The sequence below is a fragment of the Periophthalmus magnuspinnatus genome, chromosome 1 (genome assembly GCF_009829125.3).
Source record: "Periophthalmus magnuspinnatus isolate fPerMag1 chromosome 1, fPerMag1.2.pri, whole genome shotgun sequence".
Lineage (NCBI taxonomy): Eukaryota > Metazoa > Chordata > Actinopteri > Gobiiformes > Gobiidae > Periophthalmus > Periophthalmus magnuspinnatus.
The window spans coordinates 25783896-25808600 of NC_047126.1; the positions used below are offsets into that span (position 1 = coordinate 25783896).

A 24705-nucleotide genomic window follows, 5' to 3' on the forward strand; every position below is an offset into this window, starting at 1 on the left:
TGCACACTGAGCAGTTTTTAAAGTTTAAACTTTTGGGATTTTGTCCAACTAAGAAGTGCAGCTAGTGCAGTTCAAAGGTCGAGAGTTAAGGACTAGTGGATTGTGTGATTGTGAGAGTGAGTCTTGGGGGAACCAGGTGGACACACAACATGAAAGGCTCTGCTGAGGCTGCACCAAGGACAGAGGAGGAACACGACCTGATGACCATTTCTGTTGAGTTGCACTTTGAGCTTTTCTATTGTTGTATTTTACAGCTCAGTTTGTTTAAAATGTGCCCTTGGGGACAAATAGTTATTGTGATTGTTAGATTTAAATGACTGCAGCCTCCGTTTTAAAGTGAGAGGTGTTATCAAAAAAGAGGAAATTGTAAACATGTTTGTTTTCAATCAGCTGAAGGACCCAGAAGTGAAATCACACTTCATTTGGCTGAAATCCAGTTGGTTTAAACCTAAAAGGACAGAATTCTGGAGGTTCTGAGCTTTCACATGGGGCATGGCCTGTCGATACTGAGAATCTATCTTCAGGCTAAGGAACTGCCAACCCAGGTTCAGTTGTGATTGTAGTTTCTTTTCAAACTGTAAGAGCGCAGGCTACAGTCTAATGAAAATATTACATACAGTTCCTTTAAATGTACAAAAGAAAAACTAATGACAGTTCACAGGTTGGATTTGCCACAGTGTTTTATTGACAAAACAATGGCTCACAGCAGCAGCTCAGGCCTCCTCAGTAATGCATAGTTTTACAGATTTTTACCAACAGGAAACATTCAGGTTCTTTTGGTCTGAAAATAACATGAATCTAATGAGACCACTTCACAATGTACAAACATTGTACAAATAGAATACAATCCCTTCTGCGCCGAATGGGAGGATTTCATAAAATAAAATCAGTCATGTATTTATATATTATTCTACAATTAAATACTTTTCATATTTTGTATGAGTTTAACAGTCCCCTATTCTTTTAATCTTTCTCCATGGAGACAAGCAGGTGAGACCAACAGACCAAGTTGCAGGTCAGATCTGTGGAGAGGCAAGTAACGCAATTCTGGCAGAGTATTATAATTCTGACAATGGGGTGAATTGTTTATTCTGAAAACCACAGATCCACAGACATAAGCATGAACAGGACACAGTTTGACCTTTTACACAGACTGTAACAGCAGTTGCATATTGAATAGTTGAAATGTCATTGTTTGACTGGTTGGAAGTTCACAGTTTGTAGTGATTTCCCAGAATGCCTCAGTGGTCCAGGATCCTGAGGTTTCCAGACACAATCTTGTTTTCCAGCATAGCTCCAGCGGGAATATCGATCCGATCGCCGTGATTCGCAATAATAATCACCGTCCCCTGGAAAAATACAAAAATGAAAATCAGGACAATTACACAATCACAAAGATTTGAACAGCCTTTAAAGACGGAGTATTTTACTTCTATGGGGTATTAACTGTTTCAATAAAGTTTTAATTATACACAATATACATAAGATATTCAATGTACTGTAATGCCCATGAGTTTATGGGGATGTTCAACTGTCAGTTACAAGGCACCGCTGTCAATCAAAGTAAAGCTAAGCTAAACTAATGTTAGCGGGCACGACGTATGGGAAGAAGCACCTTCATATCACTGACAGCTCATGTCATGAAAATGTTTGAGAGACTTGTTCTGGCTCCGCCCCTGGTGGCCCCTGCCTTGGACGCTCCCTGGACCCTTTACCATTGGCAGTTCTATATTAGTGTGGATGATGCCGTCATATCTTCTGTGGCTTGTTCACTCTCACCTGGACAGTGTTAAGGGCTGTGTGAGGATATTGTTCTTCAATTTCTCCAGTGTCTTTAACACAGTTCTCTTTCTCTGTTCAGGATGGGTGTCAGCTCCTCTATTGTCTCTGCATTACTGACCACTTGTCAGGCAGGCCTCAGTATGTGCCACTTGAGGGCTCCCTGTCTGATACTGTGGTCAGTAAAGTAGGAGCTCTCCAGGGTACAGTCCTCTCTCCTTTCTTGTTCACTTTGTACACGTCTGATTTCCAGTACAGCTCCAAATCCTGCCACCTGCAGAAGTTCTCTGATGACTCTGTGGTGGTTAGGTGTATCACAGATGGACAGGAGCTGGACTGGAGGACACTGACTGCAAATTTTGTGAAGTTTTCCCAGGCAAAAAATCTGCTCCTGAATGTTGACAAGACTAAGGAATGGTGATAGACTTCAGGAGGAAGAGGACAAAATAAAAATCCAGGATCATGTAGAGCGGGTTAATACGAACATTTTAATACCAGAATGATGAGCCCGACAGCAGCCGTTACAGAAACAAGGGCAACATTTTGTCAATAGAAAGTGAACTGGAATAAGAGTCAATGCCGCTTTTGGACACACCCTCTGATTCGATGTTTCTTTTCTTTACGTTTACTACTTTATAAATTTTAAATACATGTAGGAGTTGTGTTTTGTTTACTACATTTCATACGTGTCAGTTGTTGTGATACTTCAATGAGAATCTACAATGTAAATAATAATTGAAATAAAGAATAAACATATGTGACAAAGTGCGTCTAAACCTTTGGCTGGTTGTGTATATAGGCCTTTGTAGTGTATACAGCGTTCTCCAAAACTGTTGTGATAGGATCCGTTTTTCCATACATCTCCCATCTTGATCATGTGACGCCAGGTGATTCTTGTTTCTTTACCTTGAGTGACACGTTTTTCCCGAAGGTGACGTCTCCGGACACAGTGAGGTGATCCAGCTCCAACATGTCGGGGATGTTGTCAAACCTCTTCAGATACTCCTGAACCTGCAAAGAAACCAAATAATTAAACCTCTGCTCCTCTGACCCTCTCCTCTGCTCCATCTGACCCTTGCTCTGCTGTTTATTTCACACATTAGTTATGATTTGGCAACTATGAGTATAAGACAACAACGGTATTTAGTTTGTTTATTTTGTTGTGCTAAATATGTATCATAGTTGTACATTATACATCAACCCAAGTCAGAATTAGACATAAAAATCTGTTCCCCCCTCTTGATCCATCTGCATAAAACCCTGTAGTTTATTTATACAAACATGTTTTGAAATGTGATTCTTGTATTAGTTTGTCATGTCAGATTTCAGTCTTTTTGTCAATTCTAATGGACGTGTTTAAAATGTGATTTTTGAACAGAATCCTAGCAATTTGATATTTTTTCCCAAATTATCCAGCCCCAACCGCTATTACCATAGATATCATACTTTAAAATAAGGGTGTCACAAGTATCAAATCAGATACTAATCAATACTAAAACTAGTATTGAAACTAAATACTCATTTGAGCAGGTATTGATACTAAAAAAGTCACATTCACAGGACAGAAATGAACCTTTACTGAATAGATTTAGAATAATCTTGAGCTGCATCAGAACAAATATTGGACCACTATTGAACCCACCTGGACGACTGAGGGACTACACACATGTACACAGAGTGTTTTTTAATCATTATCGTAGTATCAGTATCGGTACTGAGTATCAAGTCTATTCCTTAGTATCAAACCCCATTTTGAAACGTTAGTATCGTGGCAACAGTACATTAAAATGTTTCTTATGTGACAGGGCTTAGATGTCTTCAGTGTTGTACCTTGGTGAAGGAGCTGCCCAGTTTCACGTGTGGCGTGGTTTTGAACTCTCTCCTCTGACTCATGGTGAGCGAGCCCGCCTCCAGACTGTACAGGTTAGACATGACGAGGAGGAGGTCAGAGGTCGTCTTCACTGGGAGGAAGCGGCTCCGCGGGACATTCACTCCCAGCGCGTTTTTAAAGCTCTTTATGGCCGCGCCCACCGCAGTCTCCAGTTGGATCACGTTCAGGCCGCCGTCCAGAGTCTACGGACGAGGGGAAGGGAGGGGAATCATCTCCAAGTGAAGATTTTAAAAGCAACAAACTGATATAAGTGTGACAGGAGCCAAACCAAAGTCTAGTCACGTTTTCATTTTAGAAAATGTTTTTGATAAATTGAACACTTTTCTGACACATGGGGACTGATATAATGATGGAAGACTCAGGTTTTAAAGTCCGACTGCGTAACTTTTTATCAAAAAAAAAAATCGTATGTTATTTTTCTTATTTGTCCTTGTCCTGCTTGTTTCCATGGAAATGTTTTTCTTTTCGCTATAATATTCCACAGTATGGCATAAAACATATCCATCTCCATGGAGATGGATCCACTTTCCATTTCCATGGAATCATGCAGATAATGTGCCACCTCCAGGAAGTTACGCAGTGCAAGTCTAAGCTTGGACTAACAAAGACTAAACCAGATCTAAAACAGGACTAAGCCTTCTTAAATATGAAACTGGCCTTTTGCACTTGTGTTGATACTGGGGATGGACATCTACCGGTGTAAACCCGGTGTAAACCCAGTCTAAACCCAGTCTAAACCCGGTGTAAACCCGGTGTAAACCCGGTGTAAACCCGGTGTAAACCCGGTCTAAACCCGGTCTAAACCGTACCTTGGGGTTGACTATGATCTCCAGGTCCAGAGCATTGGCCTCGTACACTCTCTTTATGGCTGGGAGGGAGATCCAGAGGTTATTAGTGTTGAAGATCTTAAACTTGGTCACAGATTTGAACTCATCGACGTGAGCCTTTGGGACCTGAGCGATCTCCAAAAGACGTAAACGCTCCTCATATTCGATCAGTGTCCCGCCCTGGGAGATACAGGAGCATTTTTTAATGGTCTATTGAATGAAATCATTTATTACAATTCATGGCTACATTCAGGAGGCTGATAATTAGCAGTAATCATCAAGGTAGTGCATCTGGGACATATTAGACATATTATGCTTTTGTGGTCTTTTTGTGGTCATTTTTGTAATTCTGTAATTTTGAGGTAATTTTCAATCAGAAATCAGTCTGGGTTGCCAGGACTAGATTGTAATAAACCCAAAGGCGCCTTCTACTCTACACATTTCACATTTCATAAAAGTAATAAATGTGTTTTTGGACTGAAAATCACAGTGTTATGGACATTAGTTAGCCCATAGCTGGTTAGCCGTTGTCGTGTATTTAAACTCTCAATTTTTGCATTTTTCCTAATTGTCTGTGGGAAAGATTAACAGGAAATTTAATTCTGAAACCACAGCAGGCTTCATCGTAGGCAGGACTGTTGAGCTCCTATACACATCGCAGATATTAGCCATCTACTAAATATACTTTTTAACAAAGGGCCTATATTATGCCATTTTCTGATCTATGTTATAATGTTGTTTCCTCATCAAAAACATCTGAAGTTGTGGAATTCTTCTCTTAAACATAAAAAACGGTTCCAACTTGTGCTCCACTGTGTTTTTAAACTCCAAACACCTTCACTAGAATCATTTGGATCAGTTCAGCCCTGGAATTGCTAAGCTCTACTGACCTAAAGGCAAAAGGTAACCATTAAAGTGAAAGCTACCCCTAAATGACATTATAAGGGATGTTTATGTTTAGGTAACAACATTACAGCTCACAAGAGTCTTTTTTTTGTAATATGGGACCTTTAAGACAGTAGTCCCTGGTACCTTGACGTCGGCTCTGGTCTTGTCCGTGACTTCCATGATGAACTCGCAGCGTTTGTCCTGGGGTTGGCTCATCAGGTGCTGCAGAATGTACAGATCCACGGTGGCTCCTAAATTATCGATGTTGGACACAAAGATGTACTCCTTTCCCTCGGACAGGAGTTTGTCCAGGAGACCGGAGTTTGAGAAGCTAGCGTAGATATCACCATGACCCGGAGGATACCAAGCCTCACTGTCCCCATCAGGGCCCATGCTCTTAGCGATCGGCAGCAGGGACTCTTTATTGATGCGTGGATATCTGCAGAGAAGAAGACATGGAGGATCGAACAAGACAGTAACGACAAAGAAAAAATAATAATAATTTAGATTTTTTTTTTTTTTTTTAAAGAGGAATATTAAGCTAAATCAACTTTTTGGAGTTTTCTAACGTGTCTGAAGAGCCTTTAGATGTCATCCATGCATGTTTGAGTGTTTTAGTGATGTCTTTCGGGCCCTATTCGAACCCTCCTTAAGGTTAGCTGTGAGATTCTGTGCAATGCTCAAACACACAAGCCTTTTTAAACTTGCAATATAGACCTAAAATGACATAATAAAAGAAACATGTTACAACTTATACGTTAGAAAACAGCAGTGATGTCAAGCCCAATGGGGCCCGACATCACTGTGAACGTCGGCCCCTCCAATGAATAGCTGCACATCAGACTAGAGAACAGCAGAAAATCACTGTGTATCACCAATTAAAAAACTAAAATCGGAGAAGGAAATAAGTACGTCAAAGAGGGCTTGTACCGGTGGCAGTGAAAACAAGGACGTCTTGAAAACAGGATTACTCAGAGATTACTCAAACCTGCATGAATCACTCAAAATACAATACAGAGGGTGAACATGAACTGACCGGCTCTGGTTGAATGTGTGGATCTTGACTCGGTGGTGAGAATACTTCTGCAGGATTTTCTTTGTGTCTTCGTCAGTGTTGAAGGAGTTCATGAGCACCAGAGGCACGTCTGCGTTGTACGTCTTATTCAAGTGCTGAAAACAGACAGTGTGTCATACAAGAACTGAACCAGGTCTGAACCAGGTCTGAACCAGGACTGAACCTGGACTGAACCTGGACTGAACCTGGACTAAACCTGGACTAAACCTGGACTAAACCTGGACTAAACCAGCACTAAACCAGCACTAAACCAGCACTAAACCAGCACTAAACTAGGACTAAACCAGGACCGAACCAGGACTAAACCAGGACCGAACCAGGACTAAACCAGGACTAAACCAGGACCAAACCAGGCCTAAACCAGATGTAAACCAGAACCGAACCAGGACTAAACCAGATGTAAACCAGAACTGAGCCAGGACTAAACCAGGACTAAACTAGGACTAAACCAGATGTAAACCAGAACCGAACCAAGACTAAACCTGGACTAAACCTGGACTAAACCAGGCCTAAACCAGATGTAAACCAGAACCGAACCAGGACTAAAACAGGACTAAACCAGGACCAACCTAGGACCAACCCAGTACCAAGCCAGGTCTAAATCAGGTCTAAACCAGATGTATACCAGGACCAACCCAGGACCAACCCATGACCAACCCAGGACCAACCCATGACCAACCCAGGACCAACCCAGGACCAACCCAGGACCAACCCATGACCAACCCAGGACCAACCCAGGACCAACCCAGGTCTAAATCAGGTCTAAACCAGATGTATACCAGGACCAACCCATGACCAACCCATGACCAACCCAGGACCAACCCAGGACCAACCCAGGACCAACCCAGGACCAACCCAGGACCAACCCAGGACCAACCCAGGACCAACCCAGGACCAACTCAGGTCTAAATCAGGTCAAAACCAGATGTAAACCAGTACGGAACTAGGACGGAACCAGGGCCAAACCAGGACTTACCTCTATCTGCTGCACAGTTAGGTCCAGAAAGGTGTTCTCGCTGCGCACACTGATTAGGCTCTTGGGGCCCTTACAGCCCATGCTGGTGCCCAGACCTCCGTTCAGCTTCACCACCACCAGCTTGTTCAGAGCGGCTGCGATGTCTCCAGGGAGGCCCTTAGCACGGATACGCTCGTACGGCTGTATCTACAGAGAGAGGAGAGCGACACAGGAGATCAGAGGAGAACAACATAAATAATACATGCTCCTTACTTAAAGAGGGGGTATTTTACTTCAATGAGGTACTAACACACGGAGATCACCATGTTATCTTTTATTGTTTTGAAAATGCTATACCAAAAAACGTGTTACGCTTTTGACTTCAGCAACATTTTGGAACTAGACAAGATTTTTAGTAAATGCATAAATATAATGACGTTAACCGTGTTCTAGTGAAATGAGGAGTGTAAAATGTCATGGGAACTTTAAGTAAGTAAGTGACATTCATATCAGGGGGTGGCGTGGTTTTAAACAGAGACCCGTGATTGAAAGAGGATCCCGGGTCAAACAGGAAACGCCATGTGACATTTCTGTGACACAAACTGAGCCAGAAATAAACTGCACTGAAGGTCAGGCTAAAAGTAACATACCGAATATTCAGGCACAGGACACAGAGAGATGAGAGAGAGGAGGACAGAGGGGAGGAGGGAGGGGAGGAGGGAGGGGAGGACAGAGGGGGAGGAGGGAGGGGAGGAGGGAGGGGAGGACAGAGGGGGAGGAGGGAGAGGGGAGGACAGAGGGGGAGGAGGGAGAGGGGAGGACAGAGGGGGAGGAGGGAGAGGGGAGGAAGAGAAGAGAGAGAGGAAGAGAAGAGAGGGGGGAAGAGGAGATGAGGGGGGGGCAAAGCAAGGGAGGGAGAGGAGAAAGGGGGGAAGAGGAGAGAGAGGGGGAGAGGGGAAGAGGAGAGAGAGGAGAAAGAGGGGGAAGAGGAGAAGGAGAAAGAGGGGCAAAAGGAGAAAGATGGGCAAGAGGAGAGAGACAGGGAGAGGGGAAGAGGAGAAATGGTAAATGGTCACATTTTTCTCTAGCGCTTTTCCACCTTCAAGGCACTCAAAGCGCTTTACAACAAGGAACCACTCACCCATTCACACACACATTCACACACACATCATACACCAGTGTACGCAGACACTGAGGGCGAGGTGGGTTAAGTGTCTTGCCCAAGGACACAACGACAGCATTCATCTGTGTGAGCTAGAATCGCAACGCCAACCTATGGATCAGTGGACAAACACTGAGCTACCGTCGCAAGGAGCGGGCAAGAGGAGAGGAGAAAGAGGGAGAGGAAAGAGAGGGGGGAAGAGGAGATAAAGGGGGAGAGAAAAGAGGACAGGGGGAGGGAGGGAGAAGGGAGAGGAGAGAGAGAGAAAGGGGGACAGATGGGGAGGAAAGTTAATACTCATAATACTACTTTGACAGTTTCTCTGTACTTCTGCTACCACTATATTTAGCTACAACCTGGAGGGTTAGGTGGTTAGGTAAAAAGTAATCTCTCCAACGCTAACTTTCCAATGACAATTCAAACAATATTCAAAAATATACTCCTGGTTTAGATATGGTGGTACTCGGAAGTATTAGGTGGCACTTGTGTGAAAACAGATCTAGCTTGTACAAGAACTGAGAGATATGGAGCTAAACATCGAAATGTGCTTTCCATATAATACTGTACTTCTGTGCACAATTTAGTTTTGTCACAATGTAAAAATTTTAAACACAATTTTGCTACTAAGGAATTGACTCAACACTGATTACGATGCCACAATTAAGATAAAATTGTTTTGTTTTTTTTGCAATAATAGAATGTCATTTTCAACACAAAATAATAGTACTTTCTTATATTTCTTATATTTGTTCTTAAATAACTTTAGTGTCATTTTGAGCCGTATCAGAAGACATTGGTCTGCTATACAGTTATAATCTGTGACACTAGTGGATCATGATATTATAATTTGGACATTTAAAATCACAATATTCATCTAAAATGACTTAATAAAAGAAACAAGTCACCTGACATCCACGTTAGGAAACTGCGGAGCCCAATGGGAACTGTCGTCACCGTAAACGTCATATCAATAAAACGCCACTTGCTCTTGGCCCCTACTACAATAGCTGCATCACACTAGTGGGTAGAGGATTTTTTTTTTTTAATTTGTACCAAAACAACTGTGTGATGCTGCTGAATCTGATGTGTAGAGAACAGAGTAAGTACAGAGCAGTGAGTGTGTACTGGAGGCAAAACAGTGTCTTGAAAATCTTGATTAAAGACTGACTCCAAATACAGCTTCAGGTGAGGAAATATTGAACAAGTATAACATGGTTAAAAGCTCTGAAAAGTCCATTTGGCAGAATTGGTTTGCTTTAAGGAAGGCTCAGATTTTGTCCAGTTAATGTGACTTTTTTTATAGAATGAGTATCTAAGGCGTTCTCACCGAGTCCTCTGGAGGTCGGCTGATCTTGGCCCAGTCGATCGCCGGACCTTTGACCTGAAGGAACCGGTGGAACAACTTCTTAAAGCCATCAAAGTCCTTCCTTGAAATCTGCAAATAAAAAATAAAAAAAACTACATTCAGTGAGGAGGTTGTGGGTTAGACTCCTGATCTCTGAGTGGAGTGTGCATGTTCTCCCTGTGAAGCTATGGCAGAGTGGTTATCCTGTCACTAAAGAGGTTGTGGGTTAGACTTCTGATCTCTCAAAACACTTGCTTGAAAGATAAAGTGTTTCAAAATGGCTCAACTTTGGCAATACCTTTTTTTTTTTAAATCCAGATAACCAGTAGTCCATGTTACTTTCCCCAAGTTCATTCACCTGTTGCATAACTGCTCAAACACTGATAGAACAAAGAGCAGAGACCACAAATATTAAACCAGCCAGGGAAGAAAAGGCTTTTTTATGTTAAAATAATTAGAATTTATACAGCATATTGGCAGTTTTCAGATTCTAGCATGCAATGATGTGATACTCTCAGATGAGGGCAAGTTTTTTATAGGTCACATCGCACTTTCCAATAAAATATCCAAAAGGTAAACACACAAATGTTGAACCTGATCATTTATATAGTGATTACAATCTATACTATGCTACTTTACAACAGAAATCTGCATTTTAACACATTAGTTTTAGCTTCCCTCATCTGTATTAAATATGACTGGTCTATAGAATACTGTGCAACTTATGGGTTTCAACTTCCTGCTACTTGCATCATTTTGAGGACTATATATTTTGTCTTAAACGTAGCCTGTGTGATAGTTATTAATGTTCATACCTTGATTTACAGGCAAAATAGCTAAATCAAAAAAGAGCAGGTTAATATGAATATTTTAAGAGCAAAATGACAGGCCTGACAGCAGCAGTTACAAAGAGAGGGACGAGCACTTTTCAACAGAAGTCAAGTGCAACCAGAGCTCAAAGGAACCACTTTGCGCTCCTGCTCGTTTCCTATTTGAACCACAACAGTTAGCGCATTAGCTGTGATCGTTTATGTGTAGTCTAGTTTTTCATCACTCTGTTGTATGTCTTTTATCCATTCATATGCATTTCAATTAACTAACCACTAGCTTGACATCAGTGTAAATACATTTTATATCAAGCAAAAAAAAAAAAAAAAAAAAAAAAAAAAAGTGTACTACTAAAGTATGTCACCTGCTTGAGATGTTATAGCCAAAGCTGGAATGCCACCTCTCCATAGATCTGACCTATAACTTTGCTAATGCTTGTCTAGATTTTGTTTGGTTTAGTTAAGGGTTTAGATAAGATGAGGGTTAAGGTTAGGGTTTACGTTAAGGTTAACCCCAACCCTGATAACTTTTGTCCCTCCGGACCCGAACTCTAAACCCCCCTGATCCCTCTCTGACCGCTCCGTGACCTCTGACCTCCTGTTCTTTGAGGTCAGCGCTGGATAACAGTGTCTCCAACTCGCGGTGCATCGACTCCTCATGCTGCTGCCGAAGCTTCTCCTGAAACTCAGTCATGGCTCCGCGCGTCAAATCTGAAAGAAAAATTTATGAATACAAAATCAATATCGAATCATGTTTGAAGTAGGGTCGTCAAAGGTATCAAAAAACAGATACTACTCGATCAGAAACTAGTATCGAAAAAACTAGATACTCATTTGAACGGGACAGAAATGAACCTTTGCTTAGAATGATCTTGAGCTGTATCAGAACAAGTATAAGACACATGGACTAGTATTACACAGATCACACAGATTTAAGGCCACAGGTTCAAAATAAACCAAAAATATACAAAGTAAAAGTTACAGTTTATGACCACAAAATTTATATTATCGTTGGAATAATATAAAAACAAAACAGACAGATATCAAATTATTAACTGGAGAGATTAAATAGGGAGAAAACAGGTTATGTTATCTGAGGCCAGCAGAGGGCGCACTGACAGCTTAAATTGGGCTCAAAATAGTCATTAAGGTAAAAAATGGAAATCTGTGTAGTAAAGGACAAGTCAGTCTAAGAAAACAGGATATGACCTTTAAATATACAGCACCAACAGACAAAGACAGACACAGAATATGTGATACAGTTATACACAATAGGTTTAAGTTACAATTTGTAGAACAAAAATATGAAAAAAATTTATTATGAGGTAGTTATTCACCCTTTTGTCTGTGCCAACACTGATTGCAGCAATAGTGGTGGTAAAATGTTAAGAGTAGTAGCAGTAGTAGTAGTAGCAGCAATAGTTGTTGTAAGAAGTGGTAGCAGTAAGTAGTGATAGTAATAAGTAGTAAAAGTAGTTGTGTAGTTTATCAAATTTAATTATTACTTTTAATTATTACAATTTCCAACATATCAAACAAGTAGTAGTAATAATAATAATAGTGTAAAGGTAGTGGTAGTAGTGGCAATAAGTAATAGTAGTATTAGTGGTAGTAAGCACTAGTAGTAATTTTAATTTACTACTATTACTAATACCACTACTATTACGTATTTTCAATCAAACCTTTGCAATAAAGATATAGAATAAAGGCCCTAATATGAAAGACAGCTATGAAGCCCAACACTATTTATGATTATTTTATTATTAAAGTCATGTCTGTGTAATCCCTCACTCGTTCAGGTCTGATCTATAGCAAAAGACAAAATATAAATTTGTCAACGTTCACTCCTACAACGATTTGTCCAGTTAAGTGATTTAAATTTCATCTTTTGCTCTAAATCGTGAATACGGTTGTTATAAATGAGTTTAAATCCTGTCCTTACCTGCCACCGTGAGAGACATTGTGAATGTTTGAGGTTTGTAGTTCTATGTGTCTTGTGTCTCTGAGCTCCAGCACCAGAAGGACAGAGCCGCTCCAAAAGTGAAAAAGACAAAGCCTCTGCCCACAGTGTCCAACCAATGGGATCGGACCGGGGAGGGGCCAGAACAATAACATACACAGTCTATATATGAGCCCTGCAACCCTGTGATCAGAGGGCAAACACTCAACCAACTGAGTCACTGAGAAAGAAACCAACGGGACCGGACCAGAGAGGGGCCAGAACAAATATAAGCCTTGCAACCCTGTGATTAGACGGCAAATACTTAACTTACTAAGCTACAATGTCCAACCAAACCGAGGAGGGGGCAGAACAATATATATGAGCCCTGCAACCCTGTGATCGGAGGGCAAATACTCAACCCATTAAGTCACTGAACAAACCAAAGGGACCAGACGAGGGAGGCGCCATAACAACAACAACACAATAAACGACAGTCGCTCAGTTGCTAGAGTGTTCAACCGATCCAAAGTTTGGGGTTTCGAATCTCGCTTTCGACATCATTTCAGTTCCCGCAGGTGAACACTGTCATTGTGTCCTTGGGCAACACACTTAGCCCCCCTCGCCCCCAGTGTCTGTGCACACTGGTGTATATATGTGTATGTGTGTGTGTGATTGGATGGTGATTCCTTGATATATAGTGCTTTTCCACCTTCAAGGAACTCAAACCGCTTTACAAAAATGCGACCATTTACCATTCACCGTAGATCCCAGCCCTGCAACCCTATGGTCAGAGGGCAAACTACCAACCAAGTGTCCAAACAATGGGACCTGACTAGGGAGGGGCCATAACAATAAGATATACCGTGAGTAAAGCGTGCATTTTTTTTATTATCTTCATGGTATCAGAATTAGTATGGAGTCTATTTCTTAGTATCGATATAAAGTTTGACGTTTTAGCACCGTGACAACACTACTAGTGATACAAACAGCTCTGTCTTGGCGAGTCGGGCAATCACATACAAGTTTAGCACATGTATAAAGTTCCACTACATGTGTTTGAGTGTGAGATCATTAAAGGTCATCACCGCTAGTAGAGAGGGAATATAATCTGTGAATGAACAAGATATGACTTGACAAAGAGGACAAAATGTGTCAATCTTTATCTGGGATCATGAGAACAAAAAAGAGAGATTACTGCAAAAAGTCATTTATAGATGCCCAAATATGAAAGATTTAACATCGCATCTCCTCCTTAGATTGGAATGCCACAGAACAGTTCCCAAAAGGACTGAATTTGACTGAAAATTTGGGTCCTGGGGGCTCATTTATAAAGGAGTGCGTCAAAATGTAGAAGAAAGATTTCGTACAGACAAAATGCAAATGTATGTGAAAAAATACTGGGATTTAGAAAACCCTCCGTATGCTCTCCTTGGCGCGCTTTCCTATCAAAGTATCATAGGACAATGCAAAGTGATTTCTGAATGAGATTTACCTAAACATGAGCCGACGACGGGGTTTGATTGACACCTGGGGCAAAGAGTTTGGGGCTCAGGGGGAGACACTACAGCAGACGGTCCGGGGGCATGGAAAAAAAGTGTTCTTTATTTCTCTAAAACAACATTAACACACCAACTTAAACTTTGTCAATGTTTAAATGACAGGATAAATGCTTAATTGAAATGACTGATGTTTTGGAGCATCTATAAGACCATGATACTGTTTAATTCTCAAGTCTTCTTTAAATTATTTTCATATGCAATGCTTCAGAAACTGAGCCGTCATGAGAAATCACAGATGCAGAATATATTGTGAAACTCTCTTCTATGTGAGGCATGTCAATTGGGAAACACATTTATGAGCAATCCCTAAAAGGCAGCCTATTCCAAGCACTGGTAATACAACTAGAGGTAGTAGTACTCAATTACATGTACTCAGTGACATTTACCTGAGTACTTCTCAAGTTTTGGATACTCTTCCCAATGTGTTGTCCTTCTTATTATGTTCACTTCAAATTATAAATCAGATGTTACTTTCTTTGTGTATTGGTGTGATTTTAATGTCTTTCTTATTCTGTAAAGCACTTTGAATTACTTTGTGTACAAATTGTGCTATACAAATAAACTTGCCTTGCCTTCTTTTCTATTCCCATGTGTCCTTATATCTGTGTAATCCCTCATTGGTCCAGTAGGTCCCACAGTAGTCCATATGTGTATAACAGTCTATGTGTCTTATACTTGTTCTGATGCAGCTCAAAATCACAAAACAATATTCAGGAAAGGTTCATTTCTGTCCTGTGAATGTGCCTAGGATTGCCATAATACACATTTTAGGAATAACATACTATAAATGTCCACGTGTATGTCTAAAATGTCCTGTTTCTTGTTTGGAGTTTAGAAGTAGAACATTTATCAACTACTATCAATTTAATCCCAGCCATTTTGGATTATCTAACACTATCAGGAAAAGGTTCATCTTATTGTATATTCTATTTTGATCATTCGTTGTAGATTATATTTGCAGTATAACGCTTCATTTTAATGTATTTTGTCATTCTACAGGAGAAAAGTGCAGATCCACCTGTTGTTTTGGTCATGAGTGCAGCATGTGTGATGGGGTGGAGCGCGTACTGACCGGTCAAAAGGTCCGAATCTGGCCCAAAATCGGCGCTGACAGCTCGGGTAGCTCACACCGCCGGGCCCCGGGAGGTTCCGCGGCTTCCCCCAGGCAGGACTTTCGATCCCGGAGCTCACGGGGCTTAAATACCCGCTCACGGACGCGCTCGTCTCATCTTTCCCGTGTTAGCTTCACGGTTAGCCGCCTAGCATGCACGTAAGGCTCCTCAAGGCGATGACGTAAGACGCAAGACGCAAGAAATACATACAAGTTTTATTTTTACCCTTTGTAAAAATAAAAATAAAATAGAACTACAAAGGGACTCTACAATAGGCCGTTTGTGTGCAGTATTGTAGTATAATAAATTGACTGAATTTATTGCACACTCATTATTATTGAGACTTGTTCAGTTATTGTGGGGCAAAGTGGGTGGCAGAACATCCTAAACAGGCAAGACAGTAACAATAAAACCTGCTTGTTATTGTCTTGCCTGGACTATTCCCCAATATGGCATTAAATGTATCTATTTTGCATTTATTCATTTACATAAACCTATGTGTTTTTTTTATTGATGGAAAATACATTGAAAGCAAATGCAAATCTGTATCTGGGCCTGGTGCTGCAAACTGCTTGTCTCCATGGTGATAAATGCCACTGTCAAACATCCTCTGTAAAGCTGCATGGAGATCTGCAGGTGGCGGACTCTTCCTTACTTCAAAATAATATTACTCAGGTAGAAGTACAAAGTAGTGGTCCAAGAAATTACTCAAGTAAGAGTAAAAAAAAAAAAATAAATAAAAAAAAAAAAAAAAAAAAAAAAAAAAAAAAAAAAAAAATAATAATAATAATAATAATAATAATAATAATAATAATAATAATAATAATAATTTTGGGAAAAGTACTAGCCAAATCAAGTAAGAGTAAATTACCAACATAAAACATTAAAAAGTTGGTTTGAAGTGAAGTCGTTTTCCCAAATCCTTTTTTTTTTTTTTACTTGAGTTTTACTTGAGTAATTTCTTGGACTACTACTTCTACTTGAGTAATATTATTTTGAAGTACTTGAGTACAACTTTTGGCTACTGTACCACCTCTGCCAAAGAGTCTTTTTTGTGGAGGATAAAAAGAGGCTGAGGTGTGAGAGTGAGCAGCAGGGGGCAGTGCAGGATTGTCAGTTATTCATCTGTTTTGTAACCTGTTAGAGTCCCTTTATTTCCTTTCCTGTTATGATTATTTCCAAGATATTGATTTTTTTTTTCTCCTTTAGATCTAAATTTCATTCACTTTACATTCATTTTATTAATAATATAGAAACTTTTAAAACTTTTATCACTGAGATTATCTTAAATCAAAATTGTGTTTTTATTTTTCAATCAATACATTATGTAATATACAATAGGATTCAAAAGAAAACTAGTGTCAAAATTAGAAACTCATTTGAGCAGGTATCGATACTAAAAACGTCACATTTACAGGACAGAAATGAACCTTTTCTGAATAGATTTAGAATGATCACAAGACACATAGACTAGTATACACCCATGGACCACTATGAACCTACTGGACAAATGAGGGATTACACAGATATAAGGCCACATGGGAATATAAAAGAAAAGACAATACTATAGAAGTTATGCAAATGATATCACAACCTTTGGAACTTTATTAATGAGTGACAAGTGTATATGAGCGTCAAAGGTGCGTACTGACATTTTCTCCTGTAAAAGCTCAAAACGCTAAATCTAAAAGGTGAAAGAGCTGCTGCAGTTTAGTAACAAATAGAAAAGTCTACAATTCTGCTAAATATTTAGTTTGTCCCTGACATCTAAAACAAGAAAATCAAGTAAACAGTAGATAAGCTTTAAACAGGTAAACAACAGGGACACTGCAGAGACACATTTATCACTGACACAGACGTTTGAGATCAGACACAGGTGACTCAAACGATTTATTTTTAAAGGGCCCATATTATGCTATTTTCTGATCTAGGTTATAATGGTGTTTCCTCATCAAAAACAGGAGGAAATAATTATTGTGGAGCGAAAACAACTACTCCACTGGACAAAAATTAGGCGAAAAAGCAACACAAGTAACACATTTTGTCTCAGTGCCAGTGTTGAAAATCAATGTCTAAATAAAAACTGTTTATTATCATCACGGTATCAGAATCAGTATTGAGTATCGAGTCTACCCCTTAGTATCGAAATCGAGTTTGAAATTTCAGCATCGTGACATCACTGCCTCCAGAAAGTTACACACTCTAGCTTTTGTCACATTTTTCTTCCTGCTTTTGACGAATGCCTCCTCAAAGCTCTGCACATCCATCACACACGCTCAGACACGACGCACGCTCCATCACTCTACATAAAGAGGTTATATTTTCCCATTTACCTCGAACGCACCACACTGTTTACACGCCAGCGCACTTCCTGCTCCACACATCACCCCATCCAGCGCTAATGGATTATGGGTAAAGAGCCAGGGCATGTGGGAGGCATGTATCAAATATGAGTGGTTGTCCTGTCTCCTCCTCTCTGTAAGGAGGTTGTGGGTTAGACTCCTGATCTCTCTGAGTGGAGTGTGCGTGTTCTCCCTGTGTCACTGTGGCAGAGTGGTTATCCTGCCTCCGAAATAAATAAATAAATAAACTTTAACTGATCAAAACACTCAACACGGTGCATTATGTAACCGTACCATTGCGTGGGATCAGACATTGTGTAGATTCCATGAAGCTGTTGGGACTGGGAACGGGCTGGAGGAAGTGTCTGGGGTGATGGAAGTCTGGGAGTCCCTGCTTAGACTTCTGCCTCCGAAAAAGTGGAAAAAAAATGGATGGATGGATGGATGGATGAAGTTGATATTGCTTCGCCAAGAATGTTCCACAGTTTGGCATTAAATATTTTCATCTCCTTGAGGACAAGCAGGTCACGTTACAGGTCAGGTCTGTGGAGAGGTGATCCAGCTCCCAGTAAGAATGCTTTAAAGGAATTTCGGAGCAATAACACACTTTAAATAAACATTAGTAGATATAATGTTAAAGCAGTAAACAGGTAGCTAACTCCTCAGCAACAAGAAAAGTTACCTAGTGGACCTTTAAAGCGCCTATATTACACTATGGTCTGATCTATGTCTTTAACACACAAACCCTGCATATTTAGGCTTTGTTTTGTTCGCTCTGTTCCACCTTGTGATGTCATGTGGTGATACAGGAAGTGCTCCACTGTGTTTTTAAACTCCACACAACTTCACTAGAATCATTTGGATAATTTCAGTCCTAGAATTGCTGATCTCTACTGAACTGTAACATAAAAGGAGCTGTTAACATGGAAACTACCACCTCATGACATCACAAGGTGGAACAGAGCATTTTGAGCTGTGGAGATGTAGACAGACTAATAATAAAAGGTTACTCAAACATGTGTGAATGAAACAAAACACAACTCCAGGTGTGTTTTTTAAAGAGGTAACTACATTCTAACATGGCTTAAGCTCACAAGAATCCATTTTGTGTAATATAGGGCTGTTAATATTCCCAATTCCACTTAAACTCATACATCATATTATATACATTATTGATTGCACTGTACACGTGTTGCTTATTGCGTTGCCCGTGTCCTGGTTTTTGCTCAAATGTGGGACAAATTAACCCGAATCTTGAAAATGATGAAGAGGAGGAGTAATTAAGAACGGCGGCTCAGGTTTGACATATGGACGCATTTGTAAAGTGGGTTAGAAATGTGCTGAGTACAAGAAATACAAGACTTATTTTAACAGTGCAATGAATCAATATACAGTATCATGTAAAGTGTACAGTGGAAAACATGTATACTTGAGTGTAGACCTGGTTTAGACTTGATTTAGTCCTGGTTCAGTCCTGGTTTAGTTCTGGTTTAGTCCTGGTTTAGTCCTGGTTTAGTCCTGGTTTAGTCCTGGTTTAGTCCTGGTTTAGTCCTGGTTTAGTCCTGGTTTAGTCCTTGTTCAGTCCTAGTTCAGTCCCCATTTACCCCTGGTTTAGTCCTGGTTCAACTGTGGTTTATTCCTGGTTAGTTCTGGTTTAATCCTGGTTTAGTCCTGGTTTATTTCTCATTTAGACCTTCTTCAGTCCTGGTTTAGTCCTGACGTCTACGATCACAACTGAACCTGTGTTGCCAGAGCCTTAACCTGCAGATAGAGGACACATCCAAGTTTTTATCATCCTCAGTTTATGGACAGGCCTCATGTGAAGCTCAGAACCTCCAGAATTCACTCACTGAGCTGCAGAGGCTGCACTAGCACTGATTAATGATTGGCTGCAAGTGCTAGGGTTTAGGGAGTGACAATTCAAACACAAGAAAGTTTCAATTGCAGTGTTGAAACTGGCAGCCCAAATGAGAGCCTAATGGGATTCTATCTAAATCTGACATTTCCTTTAAGATCAAGTGTAGTCTTTTTTTGTTTGCATAATTTGTCCTGAATGTTTAAATAAGTCCTGGTTTAGTTTTAATGTAGACCCGGTTTTGTATTTATTCAACACAACGTACAGCTGTGAAAGTCATTATTATGTAAATTAAGCCAGTCCATTGTACACAGACCTGACCTTTGAACCCAATTCTGCTCCTCCAATCACAGAGCTGCAGATTTATGCATTTGGCCTTTACAATAACTACTCTATCAGACCAAACAGGACTAAACCAGGACTAAACCAGGACTAAACCAGGTCTCAACCAGGACTAAACCAGGATTAAATCAGAACAAAACCAGGACTAAACTAAGAGTAAACCAGGACTAAACCAGAATCAAACCAAACTATATTAAACCAGGACTAGACAAAACCAGAATGAAACCAAAACCTAATCCGGGACCCAAACCCCCTGAACACCTTGGAGATGATGGTGGACTTTTTTTAACCTTCATTTAACCAGGACAGTTCCCTTGACTAACAACACTGCATCGTTTAGTTTTCATATTTTTCAGACATCATTTCTTCATATTATTGTAGCACTTCTTTTTGGCAGCTTCTCAAGAAGAGTTACTCAGCAAAGATAACCTTCTTTTTATCCAAGATAAAGTAGTCGGCTAAAGACATTCTTGGTGTCCTGCCGATCAAATGGTCGACTACAAAGAGGACATGGCAAAAGCTTTCAAAACTATTACGTACCTCTGTGTATCTGATCCAAACTGCACTCACAAAGACTACACCTGCACGGGAATTCATGGGAAAAACTACTATTTATGCAGAAAAAGAACTAGAAAACAAAGTATTTATATAAACTTGTGAATCATGTTTAATCTGCTTAGTCTCATCTTGTTGTCGTAGTCTAGTCCTGGTTTAGTCCTGGTCTCATCCTGGTTTATTCCTGCTCTAGCACTGGTCTAGTCCTGGTTGTGTCTTTGTTTAGTCCTGATTTTTACTGGTTTAGTCCTGGCCAAGTCCTGGTTCAGTCCTGCTTTAGCCCTGGTCTAGTCATGGTGCAGTACTCCTGGTCTATAGTCCTGGTTTATTCCTGGTTTAGTCCTGATCTAGTCCTGGTCTAGTCCTGGTTTATTCCTGGTTTAATCCTGGTTTAGTCCTGGTTTAGACGTAGTTGAATCCTAGTTTAGTGCTCACTCTTTTCTCCTTTCCGCTGTTGTCCCATATAAATCCTTGCACTCTAAAGTCTGGGTCGACTAAGACGTTATCGACTGATTAATCAACTAAACGATTAAAGAATTGCAAAAAGAACTTGAAGGAATCACTTGTGCCCATATCCACTTCCTATCTGGAACGTGGCAGATAGCGCGTTAGCTATGTCCATTTATATATAATAACACAATCAACGTGTTTGTGGGCGGAGCATTGCACATAATCTCACAGTTAAACCGTAAAGAGGGTTCAAATAGGGCCCAGGAGAGATCGCTCAAACACTCAAACGTGCATGGATGACATTTAAAAACCCTTTACTGAAGAGTCTTCAGGCAGGTTTTTGCTGAGGGTACAACGTCATAACATGGTACAAAGCTAAATACCCCCTCTTTAAATGAGCTTTGGTTGAGTTATGAGCCAAACTCTATATTAGGAGCGATCATCACACAGTTTACACTCACACCTCCTCTGGACTCACTCATCTCTCATAAATAACAGCTTTATCAATTCAAACTGAAACAGATTACACTGGGGTCCAAATGCCAGAGTGTATTTCATTTACAGTGTGTGTCCTGTGCTGTGGGTGAGAGGGAGCAGTGTCATTAGACCTTCTATATTCTATTAGTCTGTTTACGACGTCTTCATTATTCACATGCAATTAAAGACCATCCTGTAATATAAGAAGTGATCAGCATTTTGACCTCAACAGTCTCTCCTGAAGGGCTCTCTCAGAATCCCCTCCTTTTCTGCTCCTCTGACTCTGCTCCTGTCTACTCCTCTGTCTCTGCTCCTCTGTCTCTGCTCCTCTGACTGTGCTCCTGTCTGCTCCTCTGACTCTGCTCCTCTGGCTCTGCTCCTCTGATTCTGCTCCTCTGACTCTGCTCCTCTGGCTCTGCTCCTCTGACTCTGCTCCTCTGACTCTGTTCCTCTGACTCTGCTCCTCTGGCTCTGCTCCTCCTGTCTGCTCCTCCTGTCTGCTCCTGTCTGTTCCTAATGAGGATGTCTTGTAGCTGAGACATCAGAGAGGCAGATGAAAGAGGACAGAGACAGGAGCTGGAATAAATCAGATGATCCAAATCAAATGAATTTCAAGCTCAAGTATTTGCCTGAGAAAAAACTGTGGACCTACTTCTGCCATTGGTATTTACTCTCACACACTTGACTATTTCGAGACAACTTTCTTTTAACGGGTCACGCAAAAAAAGTTAAGGAATGTACAGGTCTTGAATATTCATGATGCTATGTGCAGTAGTGTCCTTGGCGGAGCATCAACAATGAAAGAGTTTTTGGTGAATAACAATTAACTGTAACATAGTGATCTGAATATTATTTAGATCACCATGGCTACCACCATCCCCCTTTAAAGAACATGTTCATGATGTTTAGCAGTGTTTCAGTCAGGGTAAGATGTAGAGAAATGAAATATCATATTTTCAGATCTAAGTGTTCAGTCTGCTCACTCAAATTCAGCCATAGACCCTTTCAGTCCTGGTTTAGCCCTGGTTTTGTCCTGTCTAGTCCTGGTTTAGTCCTGGTCTAGTCCTGGCTTAGTTCTGATTTAGTCCTGTTTTAGTCCTGGTTTAGTACTCGTTTACTTCTGATTTACTACTGCTTTAGTCCTGGTCTAGTTTTGGTTTAATTTTGGTTTACTCCTGGTCCAGTCCTGATTTAGTCTTGTCTTGTCCTGGTCCAGTGCTGGTCCAGTCGTGGTTTAGTCCTGGTCTAGTCCAAGCCTAGTCTTAGTCTTGTTCTAGTCCTGTCCTTGTTTAGTTCTGGTCTAATCTTGGTTTAGTCCTGGTCCAGTCCTTGTTCAGACCTGGTTTAGTCCTGGTCTAGTCCTGGTCCAGTCCTTATTTAGACCTGGTTTAGTCCTGGTCTAGTCCTGGTCCAGTCCTTGTTTAGACCTGGTCTAGTCCTGGTCCAGTCCTTGTTTAGACCTGGTTTAGTCCTGGTCTAGTCCTTGTTTAGACCTGGTTTAGTCCTGGTCTAGTCCTTGTTTAGACCTGGTCCAGTCCTTGTTTAGACCTGGTTTAGTCCTGGTCTAGTCCTTGTTTAGACCTGGTCCAGTCCTTGTTTAGACCTGGTTTAGTCCTGGTCTAGTCCTTGTTTAGACCTGGTCCAGTCCTTGTTTAGACCTGGTTTAGTCCTGGTCTAGTCCTGGTCCAGTCCTTGTTTAGTCCTGGTCTAGTCCTGGTCCAGTCCTTGTTTAGTCCTGGTCCAGTCCTTGTTTAGACCTGGTTTAGTCCTGGTCTAGTCCTGGTCCAGTCCTTGTTTAGTCCTGGTCTAGTCCTGGTCTAGTCCTTGTTTAGACCTGGTCCAGTCCTTGTTTAGACCTGGTTTAGTCCTGGTCTAGTCCTGGTCCAGTCCTTGTTTAGTCCTGGTCTAGTCCTGGTCCAGTCCTTGTTTAGTCCTGGTCCAGTCCTTGTTTAGACCTGGTTTAGTCCTGGTCTAGTCCTGGTCCAGTCCTTGTTTAGTCCTGGTCTAGTCCTGGTCCAGTCCTTGTTTAGTCCTGGTCCAGTCCTTGTTTAGACCTGGTTTAGTCCTGGTCTAGTCCTGGTCCAGTCCTTGTTTAGTCCTGGTCTAGTCCTGGTCTAGTCCTTGTTTAGACCTGGTCCAGTCCTTGTTTAGACCTGGTTTAGTCCTGGTCTAGTCCTGGTCCAGTCCTTGTTTAGTCCTGGTCTAGTCCTGGTCCAGTCCTTGTTTAGTCCTGGTCCAGTCCTTGTTTAGACCTGGTTTAGTCCTTGTTTAGACCTGGTTTAGTCCTGGTCTAGTCCTGGTCCAGTCCTTGTTTAGTCCTGGTCTAGTCCTGGTCCAGTCCTTGTTTAGTCCTGGTCCAGTCCTTGTTTAGACCTGGTTTAGTCCTTGTTTAGACCTGGTCCAGTCCTTGTTTAGTCCTGGTCCAGTCCTTGTTTAGTCCTGGTCCAGTCCTTGTTTAGACCTGGTTTAGTCCTTGTTTAGACCTGGTTTAGTCCTGGTCTAGTCCTGGTCCAGTCCTTGTTTAGTCCTGGTCTAGTCCTGGTCCAGTCCTTGTTTAGTCCTGGTCCAGTCCTTGTTTAGACCTGGTTTAGTCCTTGTTTAGACCTGGTCCAGTCCTTGTTTAGTCCTGGTCCAGTCCTTGTTTAGACCTGGTCCAGTCCTTGTTTAGTCCTGGTCCAGTCCTTGTTTAGACCTGGTTTACTCCAGCCCTCCATTGCCTCATATCTCTCTTCTGCAGCTCTGCGGATGCTCAAATTAAAATAATAAAATGAAATAAGCACCAGAGGCGTTTGTTGAAAATGTGACTTTTATATGACACAGAGATGACATTTGGAACAGAAATCGGTCCCATGCTTCTGACCCCTCTGTGACCTTTAACCCCGTTTCATAACTCCATAAATATAGTCTGCTCTGTGCACACAGCCTGTACGAGGCGTGTACTTTACATAGGATGCATATCTCAAATGCACTGGAAGAGATCATGGTTTTCAATTGGAGAAAAGGAGGTCATTGTTTTAAATGGGGAGTGGGTTATAATACAGCAATGAGCCACAACAATACGACCACACACACTGCAGATATAAAGCCTCATAAAATTACTCAAGCGGGCCGCGATGGACTAGTGCGACCGAGATGTTTGTCAATGCACGAGTGAACACTTTGCAAGCTCTACTAAGAACTTAAATGTACAGTTTTATTTGCAATCAGATAATTAAATAATAATGTCACTCACAAACATAAGATTCAGTGCAATTCGCTTCAGTCCAAGATGTAGAGACACTGCTGTGGTTCTTTTTAAAACGTAAATGTTACTGTTTGTGTT

At 41.0% G+C, this 24705-nt stretch overlaps 1 protein-coding gene across 3 annotated transcripts; it reads right to left on the reverse strand.

Moving 5' to 3' along the window:
* Positions 1 to 662: 662 nt before the first annotated feature.
* LOC117383092 (UTP--glucose-1-phosphate uridylyltransferase-like) lies at positions 663 to 15503 on the reverse strand. Of its 3 annotated transcripts, none has more exons than XM_033980295.2 (10): positions 12692 to 12772; positions 11345 to 11460; positions 9905 to 10012; positions 7437 to 7622; positions 6422 to 6555; positions 5530 to 5824; positions 4480 to 4677; positions 3610 to 3852; positions 2686 to 2790; positions 663 to 1349 (listed from the first exon to the last, which is right to left on the reverse strand). In XM_033980295.2, exons 1-10 carry the CDS (start codon positions 12708 to 12710, stop codon positions 1242 to 1244), a joined length of 1512 nt encoding a protein of 503 aa, XP_033836186.1. In that variant the 5' UTR covers positions 12711 to 12772; the 3' UTR covers positions 663 to 1241. The 3 variants fall into 3 exon arrangements, with proteins under 3 accessions (XP_033836186.1, XP_055080841.1, XP_055080839.1); XM_055224866.1 differs by lacking the exon at positions 12692 to 12772 and adding an exon at positions 14184 to 14204 and having other exon boundaries at positions 826 to 1349; XM_055224864.1 differs by lacking the exon at positions 12692 to 12772 and adding an exon at positions 15323 to 15503 and having other exon boundaries at positions 831 to 1349.
* Between the last annotated feature and the right edge of the window lie 9202 nt (positions 15504 to 24705).